This window comes from Platichthys flesus, chromosome 22 (genome assembly GCF_949316205.1).
Source record: "Platichthys flesus chromosome 22, fPlaFle2.1, whole genome shotgun sequence".
NCBI classification, from domain to species: Eukaryota; Metazoa; Chordata; class Actinopteri; order Pleuronectiformes; family Pleuronectidae; genus Platichthys; species Platichthys flesus.
In genome coordinates this window covers 4,064,559-4,080,363 of record NC_084966.1, presented here as the reverse complement: position 1 = coordinate 4,080,363, position 15,805 = coordinate 4,064,559, and the positions used below count along the sequence as shown (strand labels likewise).

General features: G+C 44.6%; 1 protein-coding gene and 1 long non-coding RNA gene across 7 annotated transcripts in view; both read right to left on the bottom strand.

Annotated features, from left to right (window-relative positions):
• Positions 1 to 2,750: 2,750 nt before the first annotated feature.
• LOC133933853 (uncharacterized) lies at positions 2,751 to 7,334 on the bottom strand. 3 transcript variants are annotated; one of them, XR_009912107.1, is made up of 6 exons: positions 7,124 to 7,334; positions 6,079 to 6,138; positions 5,531 to 5,593; positions 4,935 to 4,983; positions 3,349 to 3,656; positions 2,751 to 2,911 (listed from the first exon to the last, which is right to left on the bottom strand). It is a non-coding gene; the product is annotated as an uncharacterized LOC133933853 (long non-coding RNA). The 3 variants fall into 3 exon arrangements; XR_009912108.1 differs by lacking the exon at positions 7,124 to 7,334 and adding an exon at positions 6,380 to 7,113; XR_009912109.1 differs by lacking the exon at positions 4,935 to 4,983.
• A 1,299-nt stretch (positions 7,335 to 8,633) lies between these two features.
• The window catches only part of LOC133933674 (gamma-aminobutyric acid receptor subunit beta-3-like), a 49,098-nt gene continuing 41,926 nt past the window's right edge, over positions 8,634 to 15,805 (bottom strand). For 2 of the 4 annotated variants that reach the window (XM_062380848.1, XM_062380850.1), the window contains 3 exons: positions 13,670 to 13,917; positions 13,228 to 13,296; positions 8,634 to 12,054 (listed from right to left, as the gene is read on the bottom strand). In XM_062380848.1, coding sequence (XP_062236832.1) covers positions 11,680 to 12,054; positions 13,228 to 13,296; positions 13,670 to 13,917 — 692 coding nt within the window. In that variant the 3' untranslated portion in view covers positions 8,634 to 11,679. The remainder of the gene's footprint in view (positions 12,055 to 13,227; positions 13,297 to 13,669; positions 13,918 to 15,805) is intronic. The other 2 variants (XM_062380849.1, XM_062380851.1) reach the window with 1 other exon arrangement.

The following is a 15,805-nucleotide window of genomic DNA, read 5'->3' as shown; positions in this document are numbered from 1 at the left end:
ATAGACAACCACAGTCTTTCTCCCTCCCCACACATCCCCAACCTGTGGAGTCATGTTGGAACACCATGTGAACCAAATCACCTAGAACTGCATATTTTCACCTAAAAACAAAGCCAGTCTCTGCCCATCACTCTCCTCCACTGCTGCTTTGAAACTTAGATCCACGCTTTCATCACCTCCAAAATCGACTATTGAAACAGTATTCTCTATGGCAGATCGTCCAAAGTACTAAATCAGCGACATGACATGTAGAACTCTGCTGCTCTCCCCCTTGATCACATCAGCCCTTTTTTCCAGAATCTCCATAACCAGGCCCCCTCCTACCTCACTGACCTGACCCATCCACTCAGCACCAACACTGACAGTCTTCTCCGAAGCGGCCCACCCTCCCTCTGGAACCCCCTCCCCAAATACATCTGAGACTCCACCAAATGTGCCAATCCCAAATCAGAACTGCTTGTGTGATGTATGTTGTGTCTAGGGATGTCACGAGAACCAATACTTACGATACCTTTTGATACTAAAATAACAAAACACAGACGATGCCCATTTTTTTGAAGCACCGTAAGAACCGTGAGCGCCGATGCCAGCTGTTAGCATCGGTGCTGCGCCTCTTCTGGAGCTGCGGCGCTGATCTCTGAGCAGCTGAGACCAGAGAAACTCTGTGTTTTCACTGTTTCCACTGATAAGAAGCAACCGGTCAGTCAGTGGCGGTGCGCGCACACGCACACGCACACCGCCCGCTCCTGGTATTTCATGACAAACTGATATGATGATGATTTAAAAAATGAACGTGAACGTGACTTTCACTCACGTTCAACATATGAAAAGTGATTTGTCAAGTTCGCTGTTCGCGAAAAATATGCACAACACTGCACAGGGAGCCACTGCAGAGGGGCTGAAGAGCAGCTTACAGCTCCGGAGCCGCAGGTTGCCGATCCCAGCTCTGGAGGATGACGTGAAGTGTTGTTTTTTTTTACCGTGGTATCGAAGTTGGCATCGAGAATCATGCTATTTTACTGGTATTGGCACCGACTACTGCATTTTTGGTATCGTGACACCCCTATTTGTGTCATTATTATTTTTATTAATGTTCCGGGAGAGGTGAGTGGAAAGAAAAGAGGGGGAACGGGGTGTATCGGCTTGGTGACCTCATGGGGCCCACAGTGACCTATAGTGTTAGAAAGTTGTCTAGGGGCAGATTAAAAACCTTGGGGTGAAGTAGAAGCACCCTGGGAGACTGAGTCCTTGACTGAGGGTGGCCAAGGTGATCTCTGGAGGAAAACAAGCATCATTGACCAACTTCTTCCAGTCGCAGGTTACCGAAGGTGGTTGTGCACCAGGAGTGTGGGGCTGACTGTGGTTGCTTTTTCCCCATCACGGATGAAGGTTGCGTTCAGCAGGTGGATTGCAAATTGGTGCTAGTTGTTTTGTTTTCCATGGTGGAGGCAAGGCTCTTGAGGACTTGGTTGTGAGGCCAGGTGAAATGTCCTTGGGTGAGGCTGACATTGCACCCTGTCAGAACGTGTTTGAGGGAGGTGGGCCTGGAACAGAGGGCACTTCCTTGGTCTTCACCCAACCACTGAAGGTTGCTTGGTGTTTGAAGGATGTCATATGTAGCTCAATGCCCCAAAAGTCCTTCCAGCTGATTGTCCTCCTCTCCATCCCCCTGACCCACCTTGCTGCCTCCTCCTGTTGGTGTATTTCCTCCAGCACCATCTTCCCCCGTCCTGGTGCTGTGGCTGCAGCTTAGTTGTTAGACCGAGGCCTCCTCTTCCTAGCTGAACATGTTCCACGATGTCCGTATGTGTGAGAGCCATTCTTGCTTCCTCCACTGCATTGGCTGGTCTCCATTTGCGGCCCGTTACCAAAGTAGGTGCGTTGATACTCACTACCATGTGTCGAGATTCATTCGGTGTCTGTGCAGCATCTCCCTGAACTGCATTGGCCAGCTAAGCTGGCATCCTGGGAAAGACAGCCTACTACTTGCGCCTCCTTCCCCAATACTCCCCAGTCACTGGCCTGCTGTGAGAGCTCCTGTAAAAGGATGGTACTTGGATGTGGAGTTGTATCTGCTGTTGTTTGTGAACTGAAGGCACAGCTCACCTTGGCACCTGTGCTTGCACACTTGGAGAGCCCCACGATCGTGACCTGTGATGCCTTAAATACTCTGTTCTGTCCCAACTCCAGCGAGGCACTGAACACAGGAATAAAGGCAACTTTGTGAATTGAAGTGGTGGTCTGTGAGTCTTTAGACATAACGGTATCATTGATGACCAATTCAGAGTAAATTCACTCATGTATTATTGAACACAGCTGCTGTCTTGTATGTCGCTTCCAAGTAATTTGGAATGCTTGATTCAGATTTGACCTGAACACAGTGTTAGTGTTGCCAGCAGGTGTAGAAAGAAAGAGGTGTCATGCACAAGTCAGCTACAACAGTGGCCTTAACATCAGAAGCCAAGCAGTTGATCTTTTGAAGAAAGGAAGCACTGATGTAATGTGTTAAGTGAATCTTCAATAACATCAGAGTTTGATGTGCTGATATGTAGGAATTTACTCTTCTCTCAAGTCACAAATGGTTGCTACCATCAAGTTTGAGTCTCATTCAGATTATAGTGCTATTAGGGTTGGACATATACAACTCATAACACTTTACCAGCGGATCAACTGGAATTGTAAAGTGTTGTGTGTGTGTGTTTATATATCAAGCAACAGATGGAGTGGGGAAATAATTCCTGTAGTCAAAGTGAGATCGTGCAGAATTTTAATGTACACGGTACATGACATTTGGCAGAACATCAAGAGTCAAGTAAGTCCAAGTGGATTCCAAAGATCCTATCAAGGAGTTTGGTCTTGTGAAGGTTCCACGTCGAGAGTCGGTCTGACAGGCAGAGACAGCTGCTGGAACCTGTATTTGAGGGGAAAAGAGAGGATTAGTTGGATGTCCTTTGTGTAGCTGTGGAAGAACAGAGACAGGACTTGAGGAAAGTGTTGACTTTTGGCTCTTTAAGTGAGTTAGTTAAAAAAGCCAGTTGACAGGGAAGTGTTAATGAGGAGGTTGGGAGCAGGTGAACAGGCTCAGAAGGTAATTGGGAAGCCAATTTGACAATGAGAAGTGGTTGTTGGAAGGGTGCAAAAGACGGACAAGTTTTATTTGATCCAAAGAGGTTTTTGCTTTGGAAAAAGGGGAAGAGTAGGTCCCCGCCTTTATGAAACTGGATCAGCTCGTTTGGCAGGCCAACACCGAGTCAGACAAGCACATGTGCGGAGGAGTAAGACAATAGGGTTTGGTTGAAGGTGTTCAAGACGCAGTAGGGCCAAGAAATGACTATTTTCTCTACTTACCCGGCAGAGCAGAACAATGGTTAGGCCACATGTCTGAGAATTTAGTATTGTTAGACAGAACAAGGGCCTCCAAAGAGCATCTCCTGTGTGTGCCCTACTGTGCCTTCCCCAGCGGACTGCCATGGCCGACTGCCAAGTCTTCATTCTCCGGGTCTTCATCGGACGGGCCGAACCCAGACCTGAGGCTGACGCTTCAAATCCTACCTGGCCTTTATGGCAACTGAGGTTGCTCCTGCCAATCCCACAACTGCAGGTGATGAGGCAGCTAGGCTTGCGATTGGTTCAATCCTCTCTTCGCCACCTGCAGTCTATAGTCACACAATTACACACTGATTAACTCACGTGACCAATGATGTCACCATGCTTTTATGAGCTTGGTTTCATTTCCACTCACCTCTCCAGGAAGACAGAGGTAACACCAGAGCTCAATCATCACAGAAGCACAACAAAAAGGATCCCTCTTCATTAACTGGCTACACAACTGGGCTTGATAGTTCTACGTAGCTACACAAATGACTGATCAATTCTTATTCATGTGAAATTTAGACCTTTAGTGGATTTACTGGGACATTCGCTAACAACCGATTTGAACGCTCCTGTTAGTTAAGTTACGCACTTCATACTCGAGCTTCGCCCTCAACCACATGGTGGGACCATTCAAAGTGCTCTTTTGTCTTCATACTGGCCAGCCACCATTTGGAAAACACACACACACACACACATAGTTGGTAAGTACCCTTAGATTGTTTTTGTGTTTGTACTGTTACTATATTCATAATAAAGACTTTTATCAAACACAAATGTTGTCTTCATTCATGTTGCAGAAGTGTCCATTTCTCTCACTTCTACACTGTCAACAACTCCATATCCTTAGCTGCAATCTGACAAATTTATTTGCATTCATTTACTTTATTTATTTAATACTCACACTTCCAAATTTGTAGTAACTACTTTAAGGACACTTACAAAACCTATCTGCTCCCTTCTTTTGAAGGGTGCTGCACTTTTCTTACAGCCACATTTATTTAATGCACAAAACCACAACATTTGATTTCATCCCACCTAAGGTATAATAATCACAACAGTGGCATCTGAAAAGTGATTCAAATAATTTAGGCACATGTTACTTTATTGTTAAAAATATGATAAGCACAAGACTAAGGTTAACACTTCTTCTTTTTTACACTAAACTACATTGACATTTGTCTGAAATGCTGCAGTCACTGTTCCAGCACACTATATTATCTAAACTCTTTATTGACTGACACTCTTTACACCAGCTGATCATCAACATGACAAACTCAGTCACACGTTCCTTCACAAGAGACTCGACTCCACCACCTACTGGTGCAAACTCTGCTGTTCTCTAACAGGAACATCCAGTGACACAAGCACAGGCACACGTGCTCTTCTTTCCTCCACCAACTGTATTACACCAACACTTCTCTCAGCCAATCACACACTTGCAAATAAAAGCATCAACTTTAAACATCAGTGGGGCTGACGACACAAAGACTACAGAGGCCCTAATGAACAACTGATGAAAGTACATCAATACAAAACGTTAGTAATGTAAAAGGACTCACCTCAGGAATTGACATCCTGATCACACAGTGCTAGTGGTGACAGGGTTACCTGGGAAACATCAGTCTCAATGAAACCACTTTTCACACAAGGCTCACAATTCAACAATACTTCACTTGTTCACATTGATTTTAACGTTATCCAACAGGAACTCTCATACATCATCTAAAATATTGAAGTATTTATTCAATGTTGAAACCAAAACCAAAAAATGGCTAATCTTCATATTTAAGTGCCTGTCAACAGCAACTACTTGCTAATGGCCTTTCTTCATGATGATTGTGCTTTCACTAAATGCATTGTTGACTCATCTTCCAAACATGAACACTGGACCCTCTAAAACCAAGACATCACTCAATAAAGTCTCACTGACGGCTGCATTCAAATACGTGTGTTTGTAAATGAAAGCGACAGCCCATATAATAAATCCTTCATACTTCATCTCACACACATCAGTATACTGAGTATGTCGTCTACAATATGTCTTTCTTTTACTTCATCTTGTCTTGATTTTTACTATATATTATCTTCAGGTACTAACGCCAGCTGCAAGACGAGTGCGGTGCAGTACAAATGTAGTGTTGGGAGTCGCATGTACCTCTGTCGTACTGAAGTCTGGTTTCTCCCACATCCAGTCCGGCTCTGGGCCTCATGTCTCTCACTATAAAAACATTAATAAAAGATATTCAATAAACATCCATTTCAATGACAAGTACTGCACTACTTACTTCCCCCTTGATATTAACAACTTTCCTTCTAACCACTGTTCATATCTTCAGCTTCACACTTGTCATGTGCTTTATTACAGCTCACAGAGAGTTCATTGTTCACTTTGGACACGTGCTCCAATTAAATTCAACGTGACAACACTCACAATCACTTCCTTTTTCGAAAGTTCTCTTCAAAGTAACCACAAGGATTTTAATGTTATCGTGCTGAGTCAGTCAAACTTGTCTATAAACACAGACAACTTCTGTTTCATTTCATGAACAACTTTGACTAAACACATTGGATAAACACATTTATCAATGACAAGGACTGGGTTACAAACAGCTCCAGGCAAACACATTTGTAATAGGCCCAGCACTAGTATTGTACATTGAAGTTTAGATCATTGTTGTCGTCGTTTTCTGGAAATGTTCTCACCCGCATTGACGACAATAGTTGTGCCTTCATCGTCCTCCTACAGCGACGTCAACTCTGAATCTGCAGCACACAACACATTAATTTAGACATAGTGAATGAAAAGCTATTTTATATATATATTCACATAGTGTTTTACATGGGAATATACTAGTAACCCCCATCATTATATATGCCATAAGGGATGATAAATAAATTCTTTCTAACACTCACAACAGTTGGGAGGACATCACCTGCTAGGATTTCATATCAGAACTCCACGTTCAACACATTGACTCCTCCATTTTCATTAGGTGGAACAAACCTCCAGAACCAGACTCCATGGGGGCGACATCCCTGTCAATCCCTGCTCCTCAGAGTTGAAGGAACAGATGGATCAGTCAAGCTGAGACTCTCTGTGTCAGCCTGGCTACAGGGCTCAACAGGAACCTGGGATCCTTCTCATTTTCTCATATTAATGATGAACTGGAGCTTCTGGCATTTCAGCTGCTTTATCATTTATCTGTTGATAACTCCACCGAGCTAATCTCTTCAGTCAATTGTTCACAATGACACTGCTGTTCTATGAACAAACTTATCAACTAGTGTGGGAGTTAACTTTGAATCAAAAACGCAAATGCTGACAGTTTGATGTCACTTATTCTTAAATTTGATTTGCTTTATAATCAAGACATTAACAAGTACAATAAACTAAAGTATTTTATGTTTGTTTTCTTTACAATATTAAGGGGAAAGTCAGCTATCTTTTTCATAACACTGAATACTGACTTATGTATTAGGAACATTTCTAAAAAATCCTTTAAAGTTGATGAAGAACTTTCACTCTTGTTCGGGATGTCCTCCACTGTCTTTACCTCAACTTTAAAGTACTCAGTAGACAAACTCAGGTGCTTTTCTCTAAAGCATCTACAACTTGGTGCTATTAAATATTTCAATAAAAAACGCTGACAAGACAAGTTTCGTTTCACAACTGTTTCCACTCAAGGATCTTCTGAAACAATACTTATTATAAAGAAACTTGACAGATTCACAACAAATGACGTCAAACCTTCAGCCTGGTTCTTCGTTCTTCAGTCACAGAATCTAATTTAATTAACCACCAGAGTAAAGGAGGCGTGACAGAAGCTCCAGCTGCTAAACCAGCACCAGACTACGCGTGTCAACAAAGTGACAATGGTTCGAAACCCGCCTCAGACGATGAGCAGGATGGTTCAGTTCCATCTGTGGAGGACACACGAGGAGCCGCGGGAGATCGTATACAAACATTTCAAACCCGGAAGTGACGCAGCACGCTGCCCCTCCGCACGTCAGCACGTCCATCACTGGCCAAGGTGAAATATACATTTGTCCTTTTTATGCTTTCTATACAAACATTCACCGTTTTCGTAGTTCTGGAACAATTATATTATATAGAAATGTCTAACAACATTTACTAACAACAATATCTTAGAAACACTTATCAAACACTGTCAATAGAATATATATCATTAATAAAGCATAACACTAGTAATAAAGCCAGATGTGATTTTTATCACTAGTGTCATAATAAATCCAATATATGGCATTGGAAATATCATTCAACATTCATGGTGTGTTATGCCCCCCCCCCCACATTCAGATAAAAATGTCACAGTTTAGTGCGTGTCATAAAACTGACAGTGTGGAATGAGACTAAATATGAAATAGTAGGACATGACACTTTAATCTTGTATTTTCATTAACTTGCATTAAAAATGACTATTGCATCAGGAGTAACTATGTGTCATTGTATTAGCAGGATTATCAACAGTGTTATCAGTTCAATGGAAGCGTCTGAACTGTCATGAAGTCACGTTAGAAGACCAGTTTCTGAAATTATTACAATGGAGAATTTTGGAGCTCTAACTTTTTACACCAAACATCCACAGTTACAATAGTACGCCTTCCTTGTTTCTGTCTCTGTGTTACTGTGTGTGTGTGTGTGTGTGTGTCCCTCGGTTCTGACCTCATTCAAATGACCTGGTTCTGATCACTGGCTGTCACGTTTTGTTTTTTTGGTATATTCACATTACAGTCTGATGGGTACAGCTTCCTCTCACCTCAGATCCACTTGTTTCTCTAGTGATTGGTGCAAACATCTTCCATGAAGGACATTGGACGTCTTCCTTCTCAGCTTCCATTCGACAGCTCGATGGCACTGGGAGCTCAGCCTCTTCATCTGGAGCACCGCTGCTGGGAATGGAATCTAAACCTCGGGGAGCGTTTCCAATGGACTATATGTCAAAACAGTGTAAGAGAGGTGCAAGGCCGTCTTAACTGGAAACAACCTGCACACTTTGTTGTTACTTTGTTCCTCAGCAGCCACAGAGGGAAACTTTGTGGACTGAACTTCACAGCTAACGATGACCACTTCATCCTTCTCTCTGGATCCGGGGAAGTACTGCACTCACACAACTTTCTCAGACTGTATTAAACTGATGTATATTTTACGGCACTTCATCTTGCTATCTACATGCATATGTTTGTGGCGTGTCGTGCATGCACACAACATCAAATACACTGTGTACAATGTATATCCTTTATTGATGGTTTAACATGATAATCTATTGAAAAAGGAAGAGAAACATACAGAGATATACAGTATAAATCTAAGCCTAAGTACATTTTGTGGCAGCACAGAACATTTCACATTCCATTATGGGACCAAGGCCATACAACACCTGAAGTCTTTTTTTTGTGTTTTTCTTTTTAACGTAGGCTCGCATGGCATCATGTCGTCTCTACAACGAGCAGTCGGCAGCTCTCGTACAAGTACGCTTGCAAAATGTCTTCTTTTTTTTTTGGGGACAAATCGTAGTTGCATGCATGATAAACAAGTATCCAGAGTTTGGATCGGTGGCTTCCTCTTTGACCATTCACCTGCACCATGTAGTTTGGTCATAAATAAAAAGAGATCAACTGCAGATACTTGCTTTCAGTCTCCATACAGGAGTCAAAGCAAACCAGTAAACCAAGGACAGTGGGTGACTTGCGCTATGACGCGGCCATTTTCTAGCTCCAGTTTTCCATCAATCTGTCTTTTTATATTTTATGTACACGACACTGAAGCTTTTTCTGCTGTTTGGACATTTTGTAGGTCCGAACGTTCACCTCCCAACTACTCAGAGCAGCTTCCGTCCTCTTGGACAAACTGGGTGCGAGACTTGAATTCGTGGGGTCACGAATTTCTTTGCACATAAAACTAAAGTGGAGTCATTCTTGTCTCGGGTGAACATCTTTTCAGAGATGCTAAAAGCCCCTCAAAGGTCAGCAGAGGGCAAATATACCGGGGCCACTGTTTTGCAATCCGTACCGATGGGTTTTGTTTTCTTACAAAACAGGAGAAGGGATTGTGATTTTGTTAACAGAGTATAGATTTACATGTGCTTAAACGATGGCCTTCCTAGTTTTTGTTTGTTATATAAAGGTGTTTATTTATTTAGAACTTTCTTTTTTTGTCGAAGCCAGGTGGATTTTGCACTTTGCCCGAATCTACACGGTAGAAAACGGGACAAGGAGCCAGCGACGCACTCGGGGTCACTTGACCGTGGAATCAACTGGAGCCCTATATTAATCAGGGTTGAGGTCAATCCTGTTTCCACAAAGGACATTGCATTTGCGATGCAGCAACAATCCAAGTACAATACATTCAGCTCTTAGTCATATATCAGACTTTACACAAAACACTTCACAACTTTTCTTTTCAAAGTTAAATTGGTCCAAACTCTGACAGTCAGTGACTCTTGTGTGAACCAACAACCAGCCTTTTGTCTTCCTGTATTCTTGGACAAATTACAGTGTGTCGTGGATCTGTGACAGATTTACATCATCGTCCGTGAACTGGTTGCTTGCTCTGCAGCCTCGGGTGGAATGGCACAGGTTGACGTAAGAGGAGAGCTACTTCAATCCACTAAACTGTTATACGCCAACGTTGGTCCATAGTCCAGCAAGCGGCCTCGAAACAAACAGTCTGCCCACGCCCTGTCCGTTCCCCTTCGCTCTCAAACATACATGCACATGCACACACTCGTGTATATGGAGCACCGGCCATACACCTCGATTCCTACATCGCTCTCAACGCAAGAATGGGCGTGTTACATTCTGATGGAGAAATGATGACCATGGCTCATTATCCTCTCCCTGAAGAATGGAACTGATACATTCAATGCTAGTGTGTGTGTGCGCCTGGAAGTCAGCGTCTGGTCCGGCTGCTGAATCAGTGAAATCCCTTCGCGTGACTTGCTGCCGAGCGGACAATACAGATGCGGAATTGAACGTACGCACAGTTTCCAGAGTGGAACTTCAACGTTTGAGGAGAAACTCAGTGCCCGGCTGATCCTCAAAAACAAAACCGACCCCTGGTTTAGTCCTCACCTCTTTTTCTGTATCTGCACTACATAGTCTGACAGTTCATCGTCAACATAAACTCTTCATATTTGATCCTTTTCATTTTGGGTAATACACACACAGTATATGTATATACACACCTATGTACTTATTTACAAAAACAATGGGGTTTTCATTCCTCCGCCCCGTCGTCGCAGCAGAGTTAGTATCGAGCAACAGAAAACAAGAAGTCAAATGAATACCTGAAGACGCAGAGTACAAAAATACTATCATATTTCATGGGTTGAGTAACCGTGTCGCCCAAAAGGCCCTTGGCAGTTGTTTGAAAAGTAAGTTTGAGGAAGTTGAGAAATTTGAGTGCAATTCTGTTGTTGCGAGAAGTTAGAAGTGAAAAATGGCAGTTTTAACTCGTATTTGTGCTTCTTCTCTTTCTTTAAATCTACGTATCAAATTACGAAAAGCAAATAAAAATAGGATATTTCAGTGACAAGAGGCCAAAATAGCCAAAATCGCCCAACCTGAGTCCCGGTCGTCCTGAACAGAGGGCGGCGACGTCCTCCCCTTTAAATGAGCGCGTTTGTGTAAAGGTTTCCCAGATCAACGATAAAGTCAATAGCAAGTATATTATATATTATCAGCGCTATAAACAAATACACATCGACAGAGTCAAAGTTGTGCCATTACTGTTCCACTGTGGTGCATGCATTAAGAGTGCATAGGGTACCGGTCAAACGTCCGTACGTTAGTTTGGCTAATGAAGTTTTACAAATTGTTCGCACTCATCCGACCTGCTGTGTTGTATAAAGTTTTTTTTTTGTGATTAGAAAACTCCTTGCATCGACTGTGTTCCTCCTTCGTTTGGCTTTTCTTTTTGCAAACACTGTGTCGTTCACTCACTTGCTGGCTTTGTATCTGTCTATTTACACGTTACTGAGCGGGAGAGTGTTGGGAAATGGTCACAAGTCCCAGTTACAGTACATACTTCAGAAAATAAAAACACCTCCATACTAAGGATTCAATGACTTCAAATATAAAAACAACTTCGACGAGAACTTGGTCCAAAACTCGGGCGTCTCTCCCGGTCTCTGTTTTGTTTTGCCTTGTGCTGCTTCAGTCTTTTAACTCTACAAATTCCACACATATTCCATCGTGTATAAAAGCAACAGAAAAAGGAAGAAACTCAAACAAAATGAAAATAAAAATCAAACGACACCAAACACCTCAACGAAAACGGTCCAATCACACATAGTAGAGCCAGTACACGAGGTTGAACAGTGAGAAGACGGAGGGGAAGATGATTCGTGACCAGCGGTCGATGGCGTTTACATCCGTCAGGTCGGGGATTTTGATTTTCAGCTGCGAGGACCGTCTGCGCAGGCGGCTGCGCTTCATCGCCGCAGCCCGGTCCAGAGAGGGGCGGCTGCCGGAGCGTGGCCCGTTGCCGCCGCCGCTCGGCTTCCGGTACTGGATGTGCGTGGAGGCCGTGCTGTCCAGCTGCACCATGGACTGAGAGTTCCTAATGTCCGCCAGGCTGGTGGTGATCTCGCCGGACCCCACCTCGTTGTGGATCTCCAGGGTGGTGAGCAGGACATTCCCGTGGCCGTGTGGCTCCGCCTGAATGGACGGTGGAAATTAAAATCATTTAGTGCAAAGAAAAGGAAAGAGCTAAAGAGGAATCTAGGGTAATTTTTAAGGCACTTGGGGTAATGAGATGTGGACGTCATCCTGGTAGAATAACTGGAGGGGCGTGCTGGGAACAGGCTCAGGGCTATGAGGGGTCCGAGCCCTCTTTTCATCTGGCTGTCTACTAGTCATTAAAATGCCGGACGCACAGTCTGCCTTTACAGGTCTATGACCAGAGGCCTGGTGCCTCTTTTTCCATCCAGTGTTTTAAATTTCATTCTTTCATCTAACGCTCCAAAGATGGAATGCTTGGCTTTTGCTCCGGATTCGATTATATGACATGAAAATTGCAGTTACGACTACTTGTCGATTCTTTACCTCGTCACTAGGAAACCTGTTTTCTTCTGGATTGAAAAGCTCATGTGGACCAGTGGAGCAGCTTCAGGCCCAACTTGTGTTTGATATGACACACTGGTCCACTGACAATCAGTCCTAGTGCTAATCAAGTAGACCATTTAAGAATATAGTGGTATAATTAGTACAGGTCACCGGAGGTAAAGTAAAGTTCCAGTTTTTCCCTTGACTGCAGCAATATAAGCATTAAGCCCCCCCCACTTCAACACTTGAATGGAACCCACACAGTGTCACACTCCATGCCAGTGATGTGTGCACCACAAAGCAAATCAACAGCAATGGTCGATGGCGTTCGTTCATGCAAATGGAGAACTTTGCATCTAGAGGACGTTCTCTAGATGAGACACTAAATCTATTTCAGACTTAATCCCGGGGGACGTCTGCACCCGCTCCGACTGGTTCACAGCGTCCTGACATGAGATGTGGCTGGTGGAGATGATTTCAATGAGGATCCACAGACAGCATGCATTCAGCCCTGAGAGGAGCAGCAGGCTCGGATCTGCAACGTTCACCACGGAGGAATCGAGCATGAGGTCGTTTCAATGCGGTGGAAGAAAAGTCCAGATGGAAACTCGGCGTCATGGAGATGTCTGTTGTCGCCTGACTCATTGCATGGATGGAGAAGAGTTTTGCATTAAGGCAAAAAGAAAATCGAAAATCAAATAAAAAAGGAAAACATCCATGTCGGCGAATGGCAATGGCAGAGTTGACTCGAGGAGGTCGGAGAGTCCCACTGAACAGACAACTCACCGAGCGTGAGTGGCGAAGACCTTTAACCTGATTGGAGCGTTTAAGGGACGCGGTCCTACAACCTGCCTCCTGAGGAGATAGAGATATTCAGCCACAAGTGGGGGGAGAACCAACCTGAGAACCGACAGATGTTTGGCTCCGGGGCGGAAACAAGTGCCTAAAAATAACCTTCAATCAAGTTTCATTAAGTCGAACATTTTCCTGTTGTGACTTCTGCTGATGGAAAAGGGTTAAGATGAAGAAATGTTCTGAAACATTCAAACCAGAGTCATCCTTCATTCAACATGTCTCCTACAGGCAAAGAACATTTCGACAGGAATCAATAACAACAAGCTCCACATTCTGAACTTGACCCTGTTGTTTATCTATTGATTATCTTCACTCCATCCACCCACGGACACTTCTCATCAGCTTCACGTTCAAACAGATTGTCCCGACTCACCCTTGCGGCATCGTACTTGGCCGCCCGCTCGTTGTTGGCCTTCTCTGCCTTCTCCGCCAGCTTCTTCTGCATCTGAGGGCCCCGCCCGAAGAAGATGTAGTTGACGAAGGCGTACTCCAGCAGGGCGAGGAAGACCATGACGAAGCAGCCCATCAGGTACATGTCGATGGCCTTGACGTACGGGATCTTGGGCAGCGTCTCCCTCAAGTGGGTGTTGATGGTGGTCATGGTGAGCACCGTGGTGATGCCTGTGAGGAGGAGCAGACCACGGGTTAGAATCCATGTCCTCGTTTCTCAAACAGAAGAACACTTCTACCTGGTTTATTCCATTCAGCTTCATTTATAGGATAAACTCAAGTTTTTGATTTTCCTACATGTTCATCCTGGACGGTAAACCTGGGGACTACTTAGTGAGAAACCTGTCAGAGCGTGAAGCACTCTAAACTGGTTTCTCCAGCGTCTGAGCAGATGCTTCATCTCCTCAGGAACCTGAAGGTCACGTCGGAGGAGAAACTCCAACAGATGTCTGAGGTGTTACTATAGAAACAGGGATTTTTATTCTTTCTATAGAAAACGTGTTTGTTCTGTGGCTCCTCCGCCGGTTAACAGGAAGATTGACCCAGTGAGGAGAAAAAATGAATGATGTTGCTGTGGGATTAAAAGAGTCAGAGAGAGAAAGAGAGTGTGTGTGTGTGTGGGGGGGGGGGGGGGGGGGGGGCGTTATAAAACAATGTTCTGATCTCTTTCATGTTTGCTCTTATTCCACCAGGTGAGCACGTCATCTCGGCTTCAGAGGTCTGCGTTGGAACCAGCGACTGCCCCATGGTCATCGAGCAGGAGTAACTCATTAGAACACTGCTGCATGCGTCTCCCCCCCCCAGCTCTTAGTAACCTGGCCAATGAGGTACTGGAGAGGCTGGGTGTCGGCCATCAGCCACCTTCATACCTCCAGCGTGACAGAAAGAGATGCTAAGTGAGACTCGCAAAGAAATTACACACAGATGAGAGGGAAATTGAATTTGCTGCAGGTTTGTGCCCGTGGCCTTGAGCAAGCGGCGCACTGCGACTGAGGAGAACGCACAACACGTGAGTGACTGACAACACAACCTCCGCACCAGACTGACAGGATGTGAGGGAAATGTGTCAGGACGAGCAAACGCAGAGACACACCACAGAGTACAGACAACACAAGGAAATACACAAACACAAGACGAAAACAGAAAGACAACAAATACACAAAGACAGGAAACATGCATGTACCCTATAAGTCATGTGTCCTGTATCGAGTGTGTTAGGTGCCGTGTATTTTTCAGGGCCACTGTGCAAATCACATGTGGCAGCCAATGCTCATACGTGTCACCACGGTCATGCAAACCCATGACCTGCAACACATCAACTCCACGTTTGGTCTCATTACACGTATGTGGCAGATATATCTCCACTGAAATGTATCTGTCTGCGTTGGAAATAAATGGAGCCTATCAGTAGCTGGGTAATGTGTGTGTGTGTGTATGAGTGTGTGTGTGTGTGTGTGTGTGCGTGTGTGTGTGCGTGTGTGTGTGTGTGTGTGTGTGTGTGTGTGTGTGTGTGTGTGTACAGTATAGAGACAGGGGCTGGGGCTAAGGTCACCGCAGCCCTTGCTGTGATTTACTGGCACATTACAAGGCTAACCGCGCTCATGTGTGTGAATGTATGTGTGTTGTCAGAGGGTGTGAATGTGAATTAGCTCGACCGCACAGGTTGTGCGTCGCTGCCCCGTCCTCTCCCTCTGCTTAACGACAGCCTTGTTCTTTATAGGTGTTCTCTCCGCTGTGCCATTACTCTCTGTCCTTTGCTCCCTCCCTCCCTCCCTCCCTCCATCCATTCCTCATCCCCTCCCTCGCTCCCTTTTCGGACAATTTAATCAAGACGCCGCGCGCTCGTCACGGGCCTCCCTCCAGTCATTTCACTCTCTGGGGAGAAATATAGTTTACAGGGTTTCTCTCACTCTCTGTCTTTTTCCGTCTCTCTTGCCCTCTCTCTCTCTGTCTCATCCTACTGTTATCATCCTCTCCCCACATTCCTCTACCTCTGCCCCTCTTCTTTCCATCCCCTCCCCCCTTGAGTCTTTTCCACCTCAACAGCAGCAACAAAGGC